General features: G+C 40.3%; 4 protein-coding genes across 6 annotated transcripts; 2 read left to right on the top strand and 2 right to left on the bottom strand.

Moving 5' to 3' along the window:
* Positions 1-450: 450 nt before the first annotated feature.
* On the top strand, positions 451-9,469 carry EMB1579 (ATP/GTP-binding protein family). Its single transcript, XM_068469781.2, has 21 exons — positions 451-585; positions 716-802; positions 1,108-1,305; positions 2,238-2,528; positions 2,636-2,736; positions 2,971-3,648; positions 3,750-3,795; positions 4,458-4,550; positions 4,636-4,691; positions 4,858-4,975; positions 5,098-5,309; positions 5,402-5,465; positions 5,580-5,753; positions 6,352-6,379; positions 6,484-7,622; positions 7,745-7,819; positions 7,966-8,040; positions 8,134-8,742; positions 8,861-8,902; positions 9,010-9,072; positions 9,170-9,469. Exons 2-21 carry the CDS (start codon positions 734-736, stop codon positions 9,257-9,259), a joined length of 4,221 nt encoding a protein of 1,406 aa, XP_068325882.1. The 5' UTR covers positions 451-585; positions 716-733; the 3' UTR covers positions 9,260-9,469.
* Positions 9,470-9,553: 84 nt separating this feature from the next.
* On the bottom strand, positions 9,554-11,588 carry LOC137730808 (methyltransferase FGSG_00040-like). Its single transcript, XM_068469782.2, has one exon. The coding sequence runs from the start codon at positions 11,289-11,291 to the stop codon at positions 9,663-9,665; it is 1,629 nt and encodes a 542-aa protein (XP_068325883.1). The 5' UTR covers positions 11,292-11,588; the 3' UTR covers positions 9,554-9,662.
* A 101-nt stretch (positions 11,589-11,689) lies between these two features.
* Positions 11,690-16,058, bottom strand: APC2 (anaphase-promoting complex/cyclosome 2). Of its 2 annotated transcripts, none has more exons than XM_068471178.2 (14): positions 15,551-16,058; positions 15,139-15,437; positions 14,973-15,044; positions 14,571-14,815; positions 14,002-14,418; positions 13,688-13,889; positions 13,447-13,561; positions 13,269-13,351; positions 13,032-13,151; positions 12,816-12,904; positions 12,658-12,739; positions 12,267-12,458; positions 11,989-12,057; positions 11,690-11,907 (listed from the first exon to the last, which is right to left on the bottom strand). In XM_068471178.2, exons 1-14 carry the CDS (start codon positions 16,056-16,058, stop codon positions 11,785-11,787), a joined length of 2,616 nt encoding a protein of 871 aa, XP_068327279.1. In that variant the 3' UTR covers positions 11,690-11,784. The 2 variants fall into 2 exon arrangements, with proteins under 2 accessions (XP_068327279.1, XP_088543893.1); XM_088687767.1 differs by having other exon boundaries at positions 15,139-15,414; positions 15,551-16,028.
* Positions 16,059-16,128: 70 nt separating this feature from the next.
* UCP3 (Mitochondrial substrate carrier family protein) lies at positions 16,129-17,725 on the top strand. 2 transcript variants are annotated; one of them, XM_088687768.1, is made up of 2 exons: positions 16,129-16,612; positions 16,954-17,725. In XM_088687768.1, the coding sequence occupies exons 1-2, from the start codon at positions 16,129-16,131 to the stop codon at positions 17,499-17,501; spliced, it is 1,032 nt and encodes a 343-aa protein (XP_088543894.1). In that variant the 3' UTR covers positions 17,502-17,725. The 2 variants fall into 2 exon arrangements, with proteins under 2 accessions (XP_088543894.1, XP_068327280.1); XM_068471179.2 differs by having other exon boundaries at positions 16,244-16,612; positions 16,959-17,725.
* Positions 17,726-19,517: the final 1,792 nt, after the last annotated feature.

Here is a 19,517-nt window from a genome sequence, read left to right as displayed (position 1 = left end):
TAGGGGTGTGATATCCACACACCCCATTTTACTTCTTACACATCTTTTTAATTTTCGACCATCGGATCAGATGAATTGAAGAAGATCAACGAACTGAAATTATCAAGGGGTGTGTGTGAAGTAAAATGTGGTGTGTGGATAGCACATCCCATTCAACTACCACAAGGAAAGCGATATTATGCACTTTTTAGATTTTCACACTTTCATCTTTATTTATCGTCATCGAATTAAATAAACGATATATAATCAATAGTTAGGATTAATAAGAATGTGTAAAAATTACTTTCCGTATGTGCAATTTTTTCCAAATTAAAATAAATTTCAAACTATGATAAAAGAAATACCGGGCCCATTTAGGGCTCTAAGGCCAGTTTATATGGGTCCGTCCATTATTACAATCCGACCCATCAAGGCCCAATTCAAGTATGGTCAAAAGTCAAAACCGCGAACCCTAACCCCGGATAAACGAAATAACAGAGTCTCGTCTTCCAGTCTTCAGAATAATCAGAGATTTAGGGGTTTCGTTTGCTCCATCACAGAAAGCTTCAATCGTTCGTCAGCCCCTCAATAATCGTCGCCCCAAGGGTTTGTTTCATCTGTTTATACTTTTAATTTTGAAAATTCAACACTCTTATTCGCCAGAATTTTCTGTACAGAATTCGAATTGGCGTATTTTTCTTGCAATTGATTAATTTGCTCAGTTATTTTGAATTAGGGTTGCACTCGAGACGTCATGTATTCCAGAGGGAATAATGCGTACGGTCAACAGTCATATGGTGGTCAGTCTGCATATGGCCAAAATGTAAGCCTATGCACTTCAAGTGTTATATAATTTTCATTTATTTCATGGGATTGAATTTTTTTTCCAGAATTTTTGTATTTATTCTTAGTGGGTGTGTTTTAAATTGTGATATTTTGTTTTCACTTATAGGAAATTTTCGTTTCGCTTTGTTGTTTTAAGAATTTCCGTTAAGTTGTTTTGTTCGTCGTCCAATTGACTACATTCGGGTGTTTTTAAAATTTATGGAGTGAAAAGGATATTTTTTGTAAGAATGCGGAAAGCGGGGGCTTTTTTGTTCTTATTCTTATTTATTGTGATATTTGTAGCTGGGAGCTGCTTATTCTGGAAATCCAGTTGGAGCGACTGACGGGAGTTCACAAATTCCATTGGTTTCGCGGCATACATCAATGTTAGGTGGTTCGGAGGAAGTTGATGCCTATAGACCTCTCCCTTCAGCTGCAGCTCATTATGGGGGACAGTATAGCTCCCTCTATGGTTCAACTGCTTTGAGCACCGCAACTCAGGTTAGTGGATTTCTTCTATAACTCGTGTTTGTGTATTTGGAAACGTGAGCTGTATTTTTACGCTGATACATGTTGCAAAGAAGCATAGGCTACCTAGGAGTTCGTAACATTATGACCTGTCGTATAACCTTTGTACTCCACGATAGTTTTCCTTTCTGTTCCCGTTCTTCGTATAACCTTTGTACTCCACAGTTATCTCCACGATAGTTTTCCTTTCTGTTCCCTTTCTTCTTTCCTTTTATTCTGATTCAACTTTAGGAAAGCATAAAACAAAATTTGTTTTATTATCTTCATAAAGTTGAAATTTAATACTTACAACACATCCAGTTTTTGAACCTGGTTTTTTTAATAAAACGATATTTTTACACTAAGGGGTAGGGGATTTGGGTTAAGCCACACAATAGGCCTGCTGTAATAATTAGGTATCGAACTTGCCATCAACGGGAGTCGAACCTAAGACTTCCCACTTACAAGTGGAGTGGAATAACAGTAGACCATAGGAAAGTGACTTGGGTAGTGTAATTTGCATGCCTACTGCTTTCCTAGTTTTTGTAAGCCTTAAATGCGTTAAATGTCCGTTCCAGTTTTTGGGTAGGCCTTATATGTCTTAAATGTGTACCCCGGTCCCTCAAAATTTTAAATTTTCTGCCTTTTTTTTTCTTTCACTTATATGTATTTTGGTGGTATTCGAACGGCTGGTTTCATGGAAATTACTGTTTGAGTCATGTGGTAGTTCTCCCAACTAAGCTTAGAAATCTTAAATTTTCTGCCTTTTTTTTTCATTTAAATGTATTTTGGTGGTATTCGAACGGCTGGTTTCATGGAAATTACTGTTTGAGTCATGTGGTAGTTCTCCCAACCAAGCTTAGATTTGATTTGTGGCGAAGTGTTTGTTGAACCATCTGGTGCCTGATTTGGAGTTTTGTGCATAGGTTCCTTCAATGAGTACTAAAGCTTCTGGACCATCGGTTTTGGAAGGTCGTGGTGGCTATGCCTCTGCTAAAACAGATTCGCCAAAGTTCTCATCTGGTGACTATATCACTTCTTCAAGTCATAGGTATGGTCATAAAGGGGATCAATTGTATGGTGAAAAGGCCCCTGAGTATCCAGCGATAGACAGAAGGCAATATGGTGAACGTCATAGTACTTATATGGGGATGGAGTTGCAAGGTGAACCATCTAGTCGATATGCCGATTCTATTGGTTTTGGTCCTCAACATCAGGTTTTTCATTTTCATCTTTTAATTTAGAAAATTTGTTATTTTCTTTGTATCTCTTTGAATAAGTCATGATTTTTAGTTTTATTGTTTCCTCATCAAATTTTCAACAGTCTGAGATTTATGATCGCATTGATAAAGCGGTGCTGCTTCGGCAAGAACAATTGCTCAAATCTCAATCACTGCAGTCTGCTTCTCTCGATGGGAGTGCAAGGTACTTTTATCTGCTGATTTTGTGCTACATTTGTGAGTGGAACTTGGTTTTCATTTCATGATCAGTTATTATCACTAGTAGTTTGTTTTCCTTCCCCATTAACTAATAGCAGAGGACGTCATTCTTCCTTTCTCAGTAACAAAATCATCTGAATCTTAATAATGAGTCTGTCCACAGCAATGCTAGATGGTGATATATTTCTAATTAGACTGAGTGGCAACACATTTCTGGCAGACAACCTGATTATCTTGCAGCAAGGGGTGCCGCTAGTCGTCATCCCACTCAAGATCTTACTTCTTTTGGAGGAAGAATGGATGCTGACCCACGGAGTTTATCGATGCTTAGTGGTTCTTCATATGGCGGACAACCCACTCCATCAATATTAGGGGCAGCTCCACGGAGAAATGCAGATGATCTCATGTTTTCACAAAGTTCCTCAAATCCTGGTTATGGAGTCAGCTTACCTCCTGGTAGGGACTATGCCACGGGAAAAGGGCTCCGTGGCCCATCACTTGAGTCAGATTATCCGAGCAGCTTGTCTCATGGTGGTCATCCACGAATTGATGAACGCAAGGATGACAGGGCTAGTTATCTTCAAGAATTTGAGCTAATGGAGGAGGCGCGCCGTCGGGAGCGTTTGCGTGAGAGAGAGAGAGACAGAGAAAGGGACAAGGACTGGGAACGCGAACGCGATCGCGAACGTGAACGAGAAAGAGAGCGTGAACGAGAACGTCTTTTGGAGCGGCGGGTGAAGGAGAGAGAGCGAGAGCGAGAGCGCAAGCGTGCACTTGAAACCAGGCGGGAACGAACTCCACCAAGAGTTTCTATTTCTAAGGATCGCCGCGGTTCCTCTTTGGCAAAGGAGAGGAAACCTTTACGAAGGGATTCCCCGCATCACGAAGCTGTGCATAGGTGGATCTTGATGTTTTATTTTGCGTCCTGCTCTAGTTCTTGAAAATAGCTTCTTTGTCTCACAGCCTTTCTAACTAACCTGGTGTTCTGTTATGCTGAAGGCGTCATTCACCTGTTAAAGATAAAAGGAGAGATTATGCCTGCAAGGTAAAAGGACCACTGCAAGAGCTTAGCCATTCAATGATGTTGAAAATATATTCCCTTCAAATCTGCCTTTAGTCTTGTGTTTGGAATTGAGTTATTCACTGGTTTCAATCGTGATGCTTCCTGTTATTTCTGTTCTGGATTCAGTCTTAATTCCTGGGATATCCTTAACCCTTTTCTATTCTCTTCGATTTTGCTTCCTCTTTGTCTTTTGGCTCTATGTGCAAATGTTGTATTTCTGCCTTCCTAGGCTTATTGTTTATAGTTGGCTCCGCCATGTTCTTTGGCACCTCTATCTTCTCACTATACCTTCTTTCTCCTGTCTGTGGGCTTGTTCTTGTACATTCCTCCTCATCAAGGAGACCATTGCTGATTCTGGAGTTTCTGGATTAATTTAATCCAGAGCTTACACCAAATCATCTTATATAAGTGTTTGTGGATCTTAGATAAAGGTGAATAGTTTTCAGTTGCCGTAATAGCTGTTGCAAATGAAGAAAGTTACCTTCTACAACAAAAATTGATCGAACTCTGCAAACGAAATATACAGTTGTCTAATAATTTTTTACATGTGGGCTGATCATTCAGTGTAAACTACAGGGTTTGTCTACAACCTGAAATGTCTTTACGGTTTCGATCATTTTGGTAACAATATTATTTATTTGCAGGTTTACTCAACCAGTCTGATGGATGTAGAAAGGGATTATCTTTCCATAGATAAGCGATATCCCAGACTCTTTATACCCTCAGAGTTTTGCAAGGTATGTTTACATTTTTCATTTCTCACTCATTGGTTATGGACACATAGTTAAGTACATACTTTAAGTGTGGTTTGTATTGTTTTAGGCTGTTGTCAACTGGCCAAGGGAGAACCTTCAACTGTCTATCCATACACCTGTCAGGTAATTTGCTTGTTGAAGCTGTGTCAGTCAATTAATTTTCTGGAGTTCTTATTCTGCTTTAGGATATATAATCCTGAAGCTTCTTAAAGAGAGGAACATTAATTTTTTATTTAAAGAAACTAGAAGGAATGAAAGTGTAATTGTACTACCTTGCTGAGTGGCACAGTTTTGAGCATGATTTTGTTGAAGAAGATGGTGCAGCTAAGCTGCCAGAGCCAGTCACTGAAATGTTGGTTGAAGTACCTGAAAAGTCAGGACGTGGAGATATAGTGTGGAATGCGAAGGTAAGCCACTAAAATGTTGGTTGAGTGAAATTGTAATTGTACTACCTTATTATTTTGTTTCTGCCATAGCAGTGATTGTTTTGCTTGAGCAGTATTTTCTGTTGTTTATTTTCTCCTTTCAGATTATCTTGATGAGCGGACTTAGCAAGAATGCTTTGGAAGAGCTGTCATCTGAAAGAGGTTCCGATGATCGCATATCGCACATCTGCAATATCCTTAGGTTTGCCATTCTCAAAAAGGACCGTTCATGCATGGCAATTGGTGGTCCATGGAATCCTGCTGATGGTGGAGATCCATCAGTTGATGATAGTGCTTTGATTCAAACTGCCGTAAGGTGTGTGCTGTCTGTTATCTGTTATAAAGATACAGATTACGGAGAGTAGTAGTATTTTCTTTCTAGTTGTTTGAATGAGTTTTTCTTTGCAGATATGGAAGGGATGTTGCTAAACTTGATCTGCAGAACTGCAATCACTGGAATCGTTTTCTTGAGGTAATTTTTGCATGTAATGGTTGTGATAGTTACCTAGTTTCCACTTGCAAGGCCTTTTAACTTTGCAGGTTTTTAGTTCACGACTAATTCGTCAGTTCCATCTGAAATTTGCAGATACACTACGACAGAATTGGTAATGATGGACTCTTTAGCCATAAAGAAGTGACTGTAATATTTGTCCCAGATTTGTCTGAATGTCTCCCTTCATTGGATTTATGGAGAGACTGCTGGCTTGCTCACAAGAAAGCTGTTGCAGAAAGGGAGCGTCAACTTTCTTTGAAAAGAGAGGTTTGTTGCTTCTATTGTTTGAAATTGCAGTTTCCCTGGATTTTGTATAGTTTTATTTTTGGTAAAATGGTTTGGGATGGGTTTTCTTTGTTTCAGTATTTACTTATTTTAGCATGCATGACAAGCATGGTGTAATCATGCTACCCTACAGTGGAACTATTTAAACATGGGTCCTACTGCTGATTAAGAAGATTTAGTAAAATTGTTTTGGGATTAACTACACGGAATCCAATATTTACCTTTAAACCCTGCTGCTGATCATTGGTACACACACAAAATAGTTTGAGAACTTGATGTCGAAGTACTTTTAAGAGCAAACATGCCATGTTGTTAACCACTGGATGGAAATTAAGAAGTAAAATGATAGGATCAGAGGATGCAAGCCTATAGTAATGCTTTTATTAACTTTTGGGCTTTCATCCAACAGCATAATCTTCTTGAGCACTCTTTTTGACTGAAGCTCTTGAACACTCCATAAATGCTTTTCTAGTATCATAGTCTCTTTTTATTTATTTTCCCAAAACATTTAACAGCAGGATTTAGGTTGACCAGCTTATTGTTTACTTGCTTTTTAACACTAGTATGTTTGTTCTTTCAGAGGTCACGGGACAAAGAAGGGCTGCAAGGTAAATGGAGTTTGTATTCTTGTTGTGTATGATGTTGCATTTTTTGATTTGATGTTCATCAATAATCTAGTTTATCATCACACCTATGTTGGTTTTTGATTCAGACAAGGAAACGGAACCGTCAAAACACAAAAAAGTTGAGAAAGACGATAAAAAGAAAGAGTCTGCATCCACTGGAGATGCAAAAGAAGTTAAGAAAATGGAGCAAGATGGTAATAATTTGAAAGGGAATGCATCTGAAGGAAAGGGTGATGTGAATGACAAGAAGCTTGAGAAAAAAGATGAGACTGGAGGAGACAAAGCCAAGATTGAGGATAAAAAGGAACAGGTAGAAATTGCCGAAGTTCAGACAACGGGAACTGTGAAGACTGGGAAGAAGAAGATTATAAAGAAGGTTGTCCGACAGAAGGTTGTTGGTAAGTCAACCAATGATAGTACAACCAAGCAGCCTGAAAGTCTTGGTGAAGGAGGAACGAAAGGTAATTCGGAGACTCCTGGTCAGGAGGAGGAACCTTCTGCTGATCCTGCTGCAGTGAAAACCTTTGTGAGGAAAAAAGTTATTAAAAAGGTTCCAGTGGCGAAGGCTGCTCAGAATGAGGATAATACTGGCCCAAAGGTCAAAGTTGAGAAGGATACTGGCTGCTCTGAGGAGAAAGCTGATCCACCAAGCGGTGGTACAAATACAAGTGGGAAAACAATTGTAAAGAAGAAAGTAATTAAGAGGGTACCTAAAAGAAAGGTCACTGGTGTTGAACTGAATGAAGGGGTTGCTAAGAGTAAGAAAGATGGTGACGGGGATGAGAAAAATGTTGCTGGAGATGATAGTATGGGGAAGCAAACAGCAGATGTAGAAAAGCCAGCAAGCGATGCTGTAGAAACAGAAAAAAAGGTTGCTTCTAAACCGAAGGCTTCAAAAACACAAGTCAGTGACAAGCAAATTGATGCGGCCAATTCAGCTAAAGCTGATGCCAAGGATGTTAAGGAGGAAAAGAAAGATGAGAAGGCAGCTGGTGAGAAAAGTGGCTCTGTGACTAAAGTGGAGACTGAGACAGACACGCAAAAAGCTCCTAAGAAAAAGTTGAAAGATGCGGAAAAATCAAAAGAGGAGAAGGAGAAAAAAGACCAAGATGGAAAAGATGATTCTAAAAGCAAATCAAATAAAGAGCTGAAAGAGAGAAAGCCTGAAGAAACTCCTCGACACCCTGGATTTATCCTACAAACAAAGTGGAGCAAGGATTCTAAAGTAGGTTTACTATAGCCTGAATAGTACAGTTTGTTTATTGTATGCATTACCTATATTTGCATGTTAACCCTCTCTAGTATTCGTTGCTCACTCTTTCTAATTGTGAGTTAATCTGGCAACAGCTTCGTTCGTCATCGCTTTCACTTGATTTGCTATTGGACTATACCGACAAGGACATTGAAGAATCAAGTTTTGAGGTATATTTTCTCATGGCATCTATTGGTCTTAATGTCTGCCTTTAATTCTATGACCAACCTTTTGGATCCGTGTTCTCTTTGCTAATTTCTCATTCTGCCTGTAGCAAAATAGAGCTAATTGTTCCTTCCTTTTCCCTCCTTTTCAGCTTTCACTTTTTGGTGAAACGCTCTATGAAATGCTTCAGTATCAGATGGGGTGTCGTCTTTTGACATTTCTACAGGTTGGTTTGACACAGTTAATCTGAGTACGGATATGATTTAATGTTTTTTCTTTGTGACGTTAGCATCCTCATTTATGTAGTTTGTTTTTTCAGAAGTTGCGCATAAAATTTGTGACCAAGAGAAACCAACGTAAGAGGCAAAGAGAAGTAGAAAAACTTGAGAAAGAAAATGACGAAAAATCAGCAGCTAAGCGCCCTAAAGTGAACGAGCAAGAAAATGATGAAAAATCACCTGCTCAGCACCCTAAAGTGAATGAGCTCCCTGTGAAGAACCAGGCTATTAAATCATCGGAAACATTGAGTCCATCTGAGCCAGGTGGTGAGAAACAAGATGAGGAAAAAACAGTTCCCCAAGATAATAGCTCTGTTGATCACATCGGTGAGGTGAAGATGGAGCCTACAGCAGATGAAGAAGAAGAAGAAGACCCAGAGGAAGATCCAGAAGAAGATGAAGAAATGGAGGATGCTAGTCCTCAACATCACTCCTCTAATGAGAACAGTGAAGAGGGGAAGAGCAGTGTCGATCCATTGACTGGAAATGAGAAGGATGAACTCAATGTTAAGGAACAAGATAACAAGAAGGCTACAGAAACAAAGGCCAAGAACGAAGCAGATGCAGGTGAAAGAATAGAGGGGAAGGTGGATTCAGGTAAGAAAGAAACTCCCAAGGCAAAAGAGGTTGTTGACAAGGAACTATTGCAGGTATCTTCCGGAAGCTTTCTACCTTTATTATTATAGTTCGATTGTGAACAGCTGCGCTCCCTCGATCAATGCATTAATCCCATCCTTTTGCTTTTTATTCTTTTTCCATCTGAAACAGGCATTTAGGTTCTTTGACAGGAATCAAGTTGGCTACGTCAGGGTAATATGCAATCTTCAGTGCATATATTTGTTTTGTGGTCTTATTAGAGAAAACTGACATGTTTAAATAAAAGCGAGAGAACTAAATTGTTTTAGTTACTTTTTCAGGTTGAAGATATGAGATTGATAATCCACAACTTGGGAAAATTCCTCTCCCACAGGGATGTCAAGGTGAGAATCATGTGAATTTCTTTACTTTGTTGCCCTTAGTTCTCTCTTCGTATTATTTCCGTCGACAGTCTAGTCATGCTTGGTTTCTCTGCATCAGGAACTTGTGCAGAGTGCATTATTAGAGAGCAACACCGGGAGGGACGACCACATTCTTTACAAAAAGCTCGTTCGGATGACTGACATTTGAGATTTTAAGCTATTTGGATTCCAAATTTCTTGTATTTTCCTTTGACGACCACATTTTTTTACAGAGAGCTCGTTCAGATGACTGACATATGAGGTTTTAAGCCATTTGGATTCCGAATTTTTTGTATATTTTCCTTTGACGATTCTCACAAGGATAGGAGGGAATGAACGATGGGGCTTTCAATGTTACAATTAATTTGTTTCCCTCGTATTTTCTGAAGTTTTTGCATCCGAATTCAAATTCCCCTATTCGTTGTTTAGAGTAGTTCAAAGTATCGATGTGTTGAGAAAAGAAAAAAAAACTGCGTAATATATTCCGTTGGTTGAACAAAAAATCAGCTCATCAGTGGATTATTGGCTAATACAAGAAAATATAAATCTAAGCTATTAGTTAATAGCATTGATTAAGGAATGCCTAAACCAACAAGGCTCTTCATTGCTTGCTTTTTCACTACTTTCCCGTACACCCCTCTTCCCAACTTCAAAGCTCTCTCCATTTCCAACATTCCTCCACCACCTCTCTTCAACTTCTCCGCCACCATCTTCAACGCGCTCTCGTCGCTTCCCACCGCTTCCACGACGCTATCAACCACTGTCTCTAGCGGTGGTATGCGTCTTCCCCACCCTTTTGCCGATTTCTCTGTGCCATAAACCTGAGAGCATGCATCCCAAAACGATGCTCTCAAGTACCCCTTCTCCCTTTCCTTCACCATCCACCTCCTCATGCCTTCCTCCAGCTTATAAACCGCAGCGCCGGCCTCCATTCTTCTTTCGAGACCCATCTCAATCTCTCTCACGTCTTCTCTAGAATACAGTTTCTCCTCGAACTTGCACCTGTTGCAGTTACATCTGAAACCCCATGTCTTGCAACTTTCGTTGCGCTTTTCCAACGGCGAAAGCACATCAAAATATGTGAATGTTATCTCCTCTCCGGCCTTGACATCTCTAGAAGCATGGACCATTACATAATCTCCTATATGCATACGTCTTGCATTCGGAACACATGAATGGTTGATGAATGAAGCCAGCACCCACAGCCCAACACCGTAGTAATCGCTGTTCTTCCCCAAAATCTTGGAAGAAATTGCACCCTCAACAAGTGAATTGACATCCAAGATGCTCAAAATCCTGCTCGCATCAAGCTCATTCTCATTATGGCAGCCGCCATTGTGCTCCGCCTCGGGCTTAAAGCGATTGATCTCAGGGACCTCAAGCTCATCCTCATCTTCCCCACTCGACAATGTACTAATCAAATCGCAGATTCTCGAACATTTAGCCACGGAATCCATAACTTTTTCGGTGAAGTTCTTCCACATGACCAATTGAGCATTCTCATCCAATTCTTGACCGGGCAAAATCCCCCTCTCTGTGGCAACAGCTTTCACAACCAACACCAAAGTTCCGGCATCAATGTTCTTCGTCGCAAACAGTCCACGCCCTCTAATCTCTGATTTCTTGATCTGCACTGCACCAATGTACTCAGCTGGTTCCAGAGGCTTCCCGCAAAACCCATTAACAACCCATTCAGAGAGATCAAAAGCTCCAGTTCTCGACATCAGCTCGAGCTTCTTGGACTTCTGCAAGTACCCATCGAGGTCCACGGAGCTCCCATTGGCCTGTGGGTCGAGCTGAGCTGTTCGAAAGCAGTCCAGCGCCATCGAATACCTGTTCAGATTCAGCAAGATCTTACCTTTGCAGACAAGAGTCTTGAAATGGGCCCTCTCGATTTCCAATGCCCGATCGCAATCCCTCAAGGCTTCTGCAAAATCTCGGAGTCTGGATCGTGCTTCTGCACGGTTCGAGAGGGCTAGGCAGAGAGATTTTCGGAGCTTGGGGAGATGATCTGGGTCGGGGTTTTGAAGGGTGTTTGAGATGTGAGATCGGCAGAGGGTGATGAAGTGAGAGTATGCTTGTACGGACTCCTGCCATTCTTCACGGAGGAGGAGCTCCGTGGCTTTGGATCGGAGCTGCTGCAATTGCTCTTCTGCCGCCACCATTGCTAGCTGATCTTGCTGCTTGGTTTCTTCTCTCATCTCTGAATTTTCGATTCTGTTGGGGTTAATGAGGGTTTCGGTTCCCTGTAGATTTTGAATTTGGGATTACATGTAACGGTCACATTGCCTTTTCTTTTCTGTTTATTTCTTTTTTTTTGTTTTTTTGATCCAACACACTGCCTTTTCTTTTTCTGCATTTTTTGTAACGTTAAACGGATATGTCGATCTTGACGAGGTCGTAAGATATGGCCAGTAAATAAAGCAGAACGACATCGTGGAGATTGTCACAGATATAGAATGTATATATTCAATACGATAAATCTCCGAATGCACGCCGATAAATCTCTCACATAATGAACCTAATGTAGAGGATTCAATGAACCTAATTTAAAAGATTACGAAAAGATCTTAGAGAGACCAAAACGGAAAACAACGCATTGTGTACGAAATGAAGCCGACGTATTTTGCCAAGCTCTATAAATTTACCAAATGATTAGGGTCCTAAAGAATACATTGCAAATCTGTTTAGTAATTACTTTTTCAAAACGTACATTCCATCTCTTACTTCTAACTTCTCTTCGGAGACCAGACCCGATAAGAAACTCTGTAGCTGCTGGAGAGTTTTGTCGTAAGGTGGATCCGCTATACAGAACATCTGTAGGAAAGTGTATGGAGATACATTAAAAACAGCTTTGCAGAAACTAAATATCACGGGGAATGTTGAAATCATCCTTACCTTGAGAGTATTATGAATTCGATCTAATGCCATGCTTCCGAAGTTTGTGAGCATCCCCAAGATAAATTTCTGCAACAAACCAAATACCGTTTCAAAAGCTGGGAACAGAAAGGCATCATGCGTTTAACGGTTTACATGAGCGAGATCAATACTTGACACAATTATCCAGCACTATCTGGCAAATAGTGTCACGAGCGGCAATTTTGCCCCCTTACCCTCGTACCTACAGATTTACATTACTGAAAGCAAGATTGGAAAATCTCGAAGACATCACATACCTCATACACAGTCATTTCCTTGCGCAGTTGATCCTCTACCGAAGCCACAGAGCTCTCTCCCTCCTCATCACCAACTACAAGATCCTCAATGCTCCCATTGTTACCACCATTTTTACCGGCGTCAACCATGCCTTCCATTAGTGTAAACATGTGGTCTTCAGAGTCTGCCCTGGGTGATTCTGCAAGAATTCCCTTTATAGGAAAAAAGAGACGAGTGCATGAGCCTTCTTCTTGACTTCGAAATCTCAAAACTTCAATTAAAACAGGTGAGGATCCATATAAACTAACCGCTGGTGCTGAATCCAAAGTTTCGAATACTCTTTATCTATTTATGTACTGAATGACGAGAAGCACATCATGAAACATGAAAGTATGAGTTTATCAAGCATACCTTGCTGATCCAGAAATTTATCCTGCGATTAAGTATGTCTACTGGAACCCCAATTGCAGCTGCAAGATCCTTAGAGGTCCAGCTGAAGGTAGAAAATATAAATATAGCAAAAAATAGGTAACGAATAATAAAGTGTATTAAGATATTTCTGATGATACCTCGTCTGATCTTGAAATTGCATTATAATTGCTGCTTGTATGGGAGCAACCATGAATTGCACTGCTCTATCGTCAAATTGCAACTCCAACTAAAACAGCACCAACCACCATACATGTTAACGTAGATTAAGTGATTCAAGGGAATAAAGAAAAAGTAAGCAGGTCAAAAAACTCCTAATAGAAAGGGCTTGAGATGACGTTGTGCAAGCACTGTACCTTGACAGTACCAAGACTTTTCTTCCATAATAGTTTACGGGGTGTCTTGATTTCATTAAACCTCTTTGCATAATCAGATAGTAGTTGGTCAACAGGCCCAGGTACATTGAGGGACTCATCCTGAAATTTATATAAAGATACTTCAAATTAGGAGCATGCAAATCCATGATCCAAGATCTTTTCCTTCTATCAAAAACTTCAAAATAAATGATATTACCAGAGGAAACAATTCATTACCTGGATTTGAGGCCAGAAATTTGAAGAGATGATTGTAGCATCAAAATTATCCATGGACACCCCTTTATCTCCCAGATCAGTGCCTAAGACATCAACCCAAGTTAGCGGAATCAAACAAAATAACTGGTGAAGTCCCAAAGCCATGATTCATGGGGGAAACATAAAATTTGAAAGATACCCGTTTGAGATGGCTGACTTATGGTTGCTTTAATATTGCTGTTAGTCCTCTTAGAATCAATCAGATCATTCAGCATAATCTCGCATTTCTGCATGCTGCTCTCTCCAAAATGTATCTGAAGAATGATTACACATTAAAATAGACAGTATAAACACAACATAAATAAATCCTAACTTCATCCAGCAGACCCAATTAAACAAAGAAACCACAAGTTTAAATAATAATTAAAAGAAGCACTTGCCTTGAGGAGCTCAAGAGTACGTATCTCTGTATCAATGTCATAATCAGATTTATTGAGAAGCTTTTCAGCCAGCATAACACGGTACTCATTAACGAGTTGATCTTTTGAACCAATTATGCCAACAATCATCCCAAGTATATCAACCTTCCTTCGGTTCCTGCTACCCTTCAAGGGATCAGCTTCTACAGGGTCAGGCTCCCAGCTGAAATGGCAGAATCACTCAGAAATTACATCATCTATATACAGTAAGCGCCAAAATTTGAAAGCAATTAAATTACACTTGAATCTTCAACTATAGCCTTCCATGCACATACCGCAACGCATTTATCCATGCTTGCTTGTCATCAGTGTGGAAATCGTCATCAAGACCAGTGTTCTCTTGATTTTCTTCGTCTCTGTTTAACTCTTCAAGAAGGCTATCCCCAGTGTTTCCAGACACATTTGAATTCCCACCCGTGCCATCTGTAAGCATGGTCACAATGCACTTTATGGTGTCTTTCCTTCCCCTCAAATAGTCCCTTATTGGTTCGCCAACTGATTCGAGGAAAACACCTGCTGGATCTATAGTCCGGAGTGCTTTAATCGTGGAAACATATTGATGCAAAATGTCATTGGTTGAGGCACCTGCAGTAAGTAAACGATAACGCAGTGCAGTGATAAATGACTCAACCAGCTTAGAATGCTGTCCAGTGTATTCAAGACATTGTTTCAAATCTTCAATCGCAGGAGAGCTGAAAAACCCCAAAAAGACATAAAGTGGTCATGGTCAGCCACAATACAGCTTGTAAAAGCTACTGAATTCCCCCTCCTTAACCGGTTAAATATCATGGTGGACTTCAACAACTGGAAAGCAAGGGAACCCCAAGTTAAGAAAAGCACATACCTGTCAGGATAATCCACAATAATCTCAAATAACTTGGCTATTCTTAAATCTTGCAAAGTTTCATAAGCAAAATACTCAAGTCGCAACTTCCATCTAACAAGTCCTTCTGATGGAATGTCGATTCCAGGATAAAATGTAGAAGGGCATGAAGCCAAAGGTGACTTGAGACCAGATGAAGCACTATCATAACTAACAGTGTCACCAAGATAAGCAAGAAGAGCATGCAAGAACTGAAGAGGCACCGCCTGCAAAAATACACATTGGAATGATAAAAGAAAACTTCGCACTTTGAAAACATAAAGTAAAGCCTTAACGTACGATTAAACCATTAATGTGCGACATAATTGTGGCTTCACAACTCTACAACAACATGGAAAGAAAGCACAAGCACGCGAAAGCAACCTGTATCCACCGCTTAATGGACTCCAAAAAAGAAACCCGGTAATCATCACCAGCAAGATCATGAACTTTGGCCTGCCACTCAAACAAGACAATTTGAAGTTAGAAAGACAATTGAAATAAAAAGTAAAATGTAATAGATGAAAAAAACAGCAGAGACTGTGATCACCTTTAGAAACAAAAATATAGCAGAGGCATAGGCATCTTCAGCCATAGATGTAAACCCAAGACTTCTAAGATCGCGAACAACCTTCCCAATGTTGTTCACCAATTTATTGTTGTCCAAGAACCTGCCTTGGGGATAGCACTCATCAATCTCCATCTGTCCACTCCTGTATGAGACTTTGCATTTGTCATCCACATCCATATCATCTGCACCATCATCCTCATCGTGGTCACGCGGGAATTCCCCGCCCATTATAGTACTCAGTTCCTCCAACCTTCCCTTAAAATACCAGTGGAGTACCTCTAGAATTCAGAAAATTTGAGGCATAAAAAAAATTGCAGTAATTGCAGAACCAAATTAGAAAACGGGAAATGTAAATCGATCAAAGTCGAGATTTTTATGAACTTTTCGGTACCTGGAAAATGTCGAGGGAGAGTTGCCATAAGAACCGAAGACACTGATAACTGGTACTTAGCAAAAAGCTCCGCTCTATAATCATCAGAATCATGGCTCCCTTGGTTGTAAGACTGCAAAGCGTGAACCAGAATCAATAAGCACTTCTCCTGGTACTGCTTTTCCATTGCTATTTCTTCCAGAGCGTTGTAGAACACTTCCTCCTCGATCGAACCGTCGCCGTCGTACTCCTCGAAATGCCGCCAAAATTTCAAGGCGCCATTTTTCTCGAAGGTTCGCTCGAGAGCGCCGAGGAAGTAGTCGCGGAGGAGGGACTCGAGCCCGTGCTTGCAGAGGCCGTGCACGTGAGATACGATCTGCTGACCGGCGGAGAGGTCGCCGGCACCGGTCAGAAGGGTGTCTGTTGCGGCGCAGAAGCCGCTGTAGCTTTCGAAGATTTCGTTGATGGAGTCGTCGCTGAGCCTGTCGAGAACCGCTAGGTTACAGACTGATGAAATCGAATCCGCCATTGCAGAAGCCGCGGAAGCTCGAAACTGGAAACCCTTACGCGCTGCAGAGAGTTAAAACTTCGGAGTTCAGATGGTAAATAAACGACATACAGAACACGCTGTCGTTTTTGGAAAGGGATGTCGTTTACAGCGACTGGATTATAGCAACTTTACTGATTCAATTTCCAAGCTTTTGCTCGTCGACGATGAAACAGAGCGAAGACCCCGGAGCGTACAGGAAAATATTACTGGCGTCGGTCTCGGCCATGGTGGCGGAGACGACAACATTTCCGGTCGACCTGACGAAGACGAGGCTTCAGCTGCACGGCGAGTCGGTGTCGGTTGGGTCAACCCGGCGTACCAACGCGTTCAGGGTCGCCTTGGAAATCGTGCGGGAGCAAGGTCCGGTGGGATTGTACAAGGGCTTGTCACCGGCGATTCTCAGACACCTCTTCTACACACCGATTCGGATCGTCGGGTACGAGCAGCTCAGAAACTCGCTGAAGAGCGACGGTGGGTCCCTCTCTCTCCCCGCCAAAGCTCTCTCCGGTGGAATCTCCGGCGTCGTTGCTCAGGTAACTTGCTTTCTAGTTGTGCTTAACATGTTGGGTTTTCAATTTTTTTTTTTGGAATTTATAATTTTGATAAGTTATTTGGATTTGGGAATTTGGAAAATTCATAAAATTATGTAAAGGAAAAAAAAAAAAAAATTCCAAGCTTTTTGCGGTGGACCATTAAGAAAAATGAAGCTTGCGACTTTAGTTTTTGTACATACAAAAGCCCTACTGAAAAGCACAAGCTTTTTCGACATGATTGTTCTAGCTGTGCAATTCCTTGCCAATCAAATGGTGCAATAATTGTTTTAAATTCTGCATTTGCTTCGGAAGTATGATATGCTTGTGTTTACTGCTAGTAGTGCAGTTGGTAGCAAGCCCTGCAGATCTTGTTAAGGTAAGGATGCAAGCAGACGGTCGGACGGTTGCCCAAGGTATGCAGCCTCGGTATTCGGGGTGTTTCGATGCTTTGAACAAGATTGTACGAGCAGAAGGCGTTGGGGGACTTTGGAAAGGGGTTTTCCCTAATGTCCAAAGAGCATTCTTGGTGAACATGGGAGAATTGGCTTGTTATGATCAGGCAAAACGTTTTGTGATCGAGAATCGGATTTCTGAAGACAACATATACGCTCACACTTTGGCGTCGATCATGTCAGGCCTTTCGGCAACTGCTTTGAGTTGTCCAGCTGACGTGGTAAAGACGAGAATGATGAATCAATCGAGGAGCAAGAAAGGGAAGATTATGTACAACAATTCGTATGATTGTCTGGTGAAGACTGTCAAAGTTGAAGGTTTAAGAGCGCTGTGGAAGGGGTTCTTTCCTACATGGGCAAGGCTCGGTCCTTGGCAATTCGTGTTCTGGGTCTCGTATGAGAAGTTTCGACAAATTGCAGGATTCTCTTCCTTCTGATGAGTCTTTCCTTCCACTCTCACCTTTCAGGCTTCCATTGATAGTACTACTCCATGTCAATTGAAGCTTATACAGAGCCAGCAAGCCCTTACGATGGGAATTATCAATTTCGTGAGTTTTCGTTCTTTCTTTCTTTCTCTTTTAAAATTGTTCTTCTTTTGTCAAACATTCAAGATTATTGCCTTCATAATATGAAAGGAAGAAAGATTCACTTTTCAGTGAAATTCTGTTGTGTTTTGGAATTTGTCCCCTCAATATGTCCCAAATTATTTGAAACACAAAACAAAACAAACACAAAACAGAAGAAGAATCAATTAGCCCTTGAACATTTCTTCTTGCAGAGCAAGTTAGTTTTGCAAAGGCAAGTTGCAGTTCACTCATTAGATTATTCCGTAGGAAGCTTCAGTGCGAAAATATCGGCTGCACTTTTCGTATGATCTCCTCTTTCTTACAGTTATAGATAGACTCGTTATATGTTCAAAGCTTTACACCCTGTGATTAACTTTAGCTGCCATTTTTGATAAAGCCTAGGAGATGAAATCCTGTATCAAATTGGTTGTTATGGACCGCAGGCTCAGGCTGTGTACTGTTTGAACTGGACTGAACTCTAAGCCCACCAATGCCTAACTCAACTCTTGATGCTTTCTGTACAAGTATTATTTATCGGCTTTTTAGTTAAAATGGTTGAGATTTAAAATCAATAGAAGTGATTTCTGAGATTGTCTACCATCCATTATTTTGGTCATTCTATTAAAAAACTCCGTTAAGTTAAGGGTATAACACATAACTTTGGTCCCAGAGATTTGCATCACACATAATTTTGATCCCTGAGAGTTGCATAACACATCACTTGGGTCTTTGAGATTGTCCACCATTCATCATTTTGGTTCTTTCATTAAAAAGCTCAGGGACCACCTAACAGAGTTTTTTAATGGAATGACCAAAATAATATATGATAGACAATCTCTGGGACCACTTCTATTGGTTTTAAATATCAGGGACCAAATTTACGTGTTATGAAAATCTTAGGTACCATTTTAGCTAAAAAGCCTTATTTATTTGGTGAAATTCATCTGAATTCGTATGCTAGGTATATGTATTATTTCTCTACATAACAAATCTTGCCCTTACTAAGGAATCAAAATATAAGTTAACCCTTCATTAAAATGGTTATGTATCTCGTACTTGAACACCTTGGTATCATCACTAAAGGGTATTTATCCCATATCTAAACAACCATGTATCGTTTTGGTTCGTGACCTTTATTCGTGTGTCATTTCAATTAGGAAATGGTGCTTTATCGTATTTTTCTTTTGTCAAAGAGGGATAGTTTATCTTATACTTGGACAAAACCCCAAGGGGTTGGTTTAGTTCGAACTCCCAAGGATGCATTCCTTGGGACAACCGGCTCTGCTTTGGTGTACTGTTTTATTTGGGGGTCAAAAGTATGTTCCTGCCTCGTGTGATACTAGGGAGGGGGATTATTGATTACCTTTCAAATTCCAAGTTATGATCCCATAAACATAATCCCATTGATTCTTCAAACTAAATAAACTGAAAGGTTAGATAGATCATAGATGATGAAGCAAAAACAACCAACTTGTAGAACCACCACCATAAAACGTTGTGATTGCCAACTGCCAAAGTAAACATGTAATCTTTACCCAAAAAAAAATAGTAAACATGTAATGAGGAACAGAACCACCATTCATTACTATGCTCACCTCACTCACCACAACAATTTTTACATGACTCATCACTCTTTTTCTTCTCACTCGAGTGTGCAGAAAAATAAAAGAATAAGCGGAAATCATTTTCCATAATTTATAAAAAAGAAAACTAATGAAAATGATTTGAAAATTTTGAGTTTTAACGATAAGGACAAAATAAAGGATAAAGTGAATAGTACCATAATTGACTTTTTAGTGTAAAAATGTGGTTTTTCGTTAAAGTGAATAGTATCAGAAGCTTTTCGTTAAAATTCCTTTTATAAAACCTCATCCGCTAACGAATAAT

The sequence above is a fragment of the Pyrus communis genome, chromosome 16 (assembly GCF_041283825.1).
Source record: "Pyrus communis isolate YQ-2024b chromosome 16, ASM4128382v1, whole genome shotgun sequence".
Taxonomy (NCBI): domain Eukaryota; kingdom Viridiplantae; phylum Streptophyta; class Magnoliopsida; order Rosales; family Rosaceae; genus Pyrus; species Pyrus communis.
The sequence above is the reverse complement of the archived record's forward strand: the minus strand, read 5'-3'. Positions and strand labels throughout refer to the sequence as shown.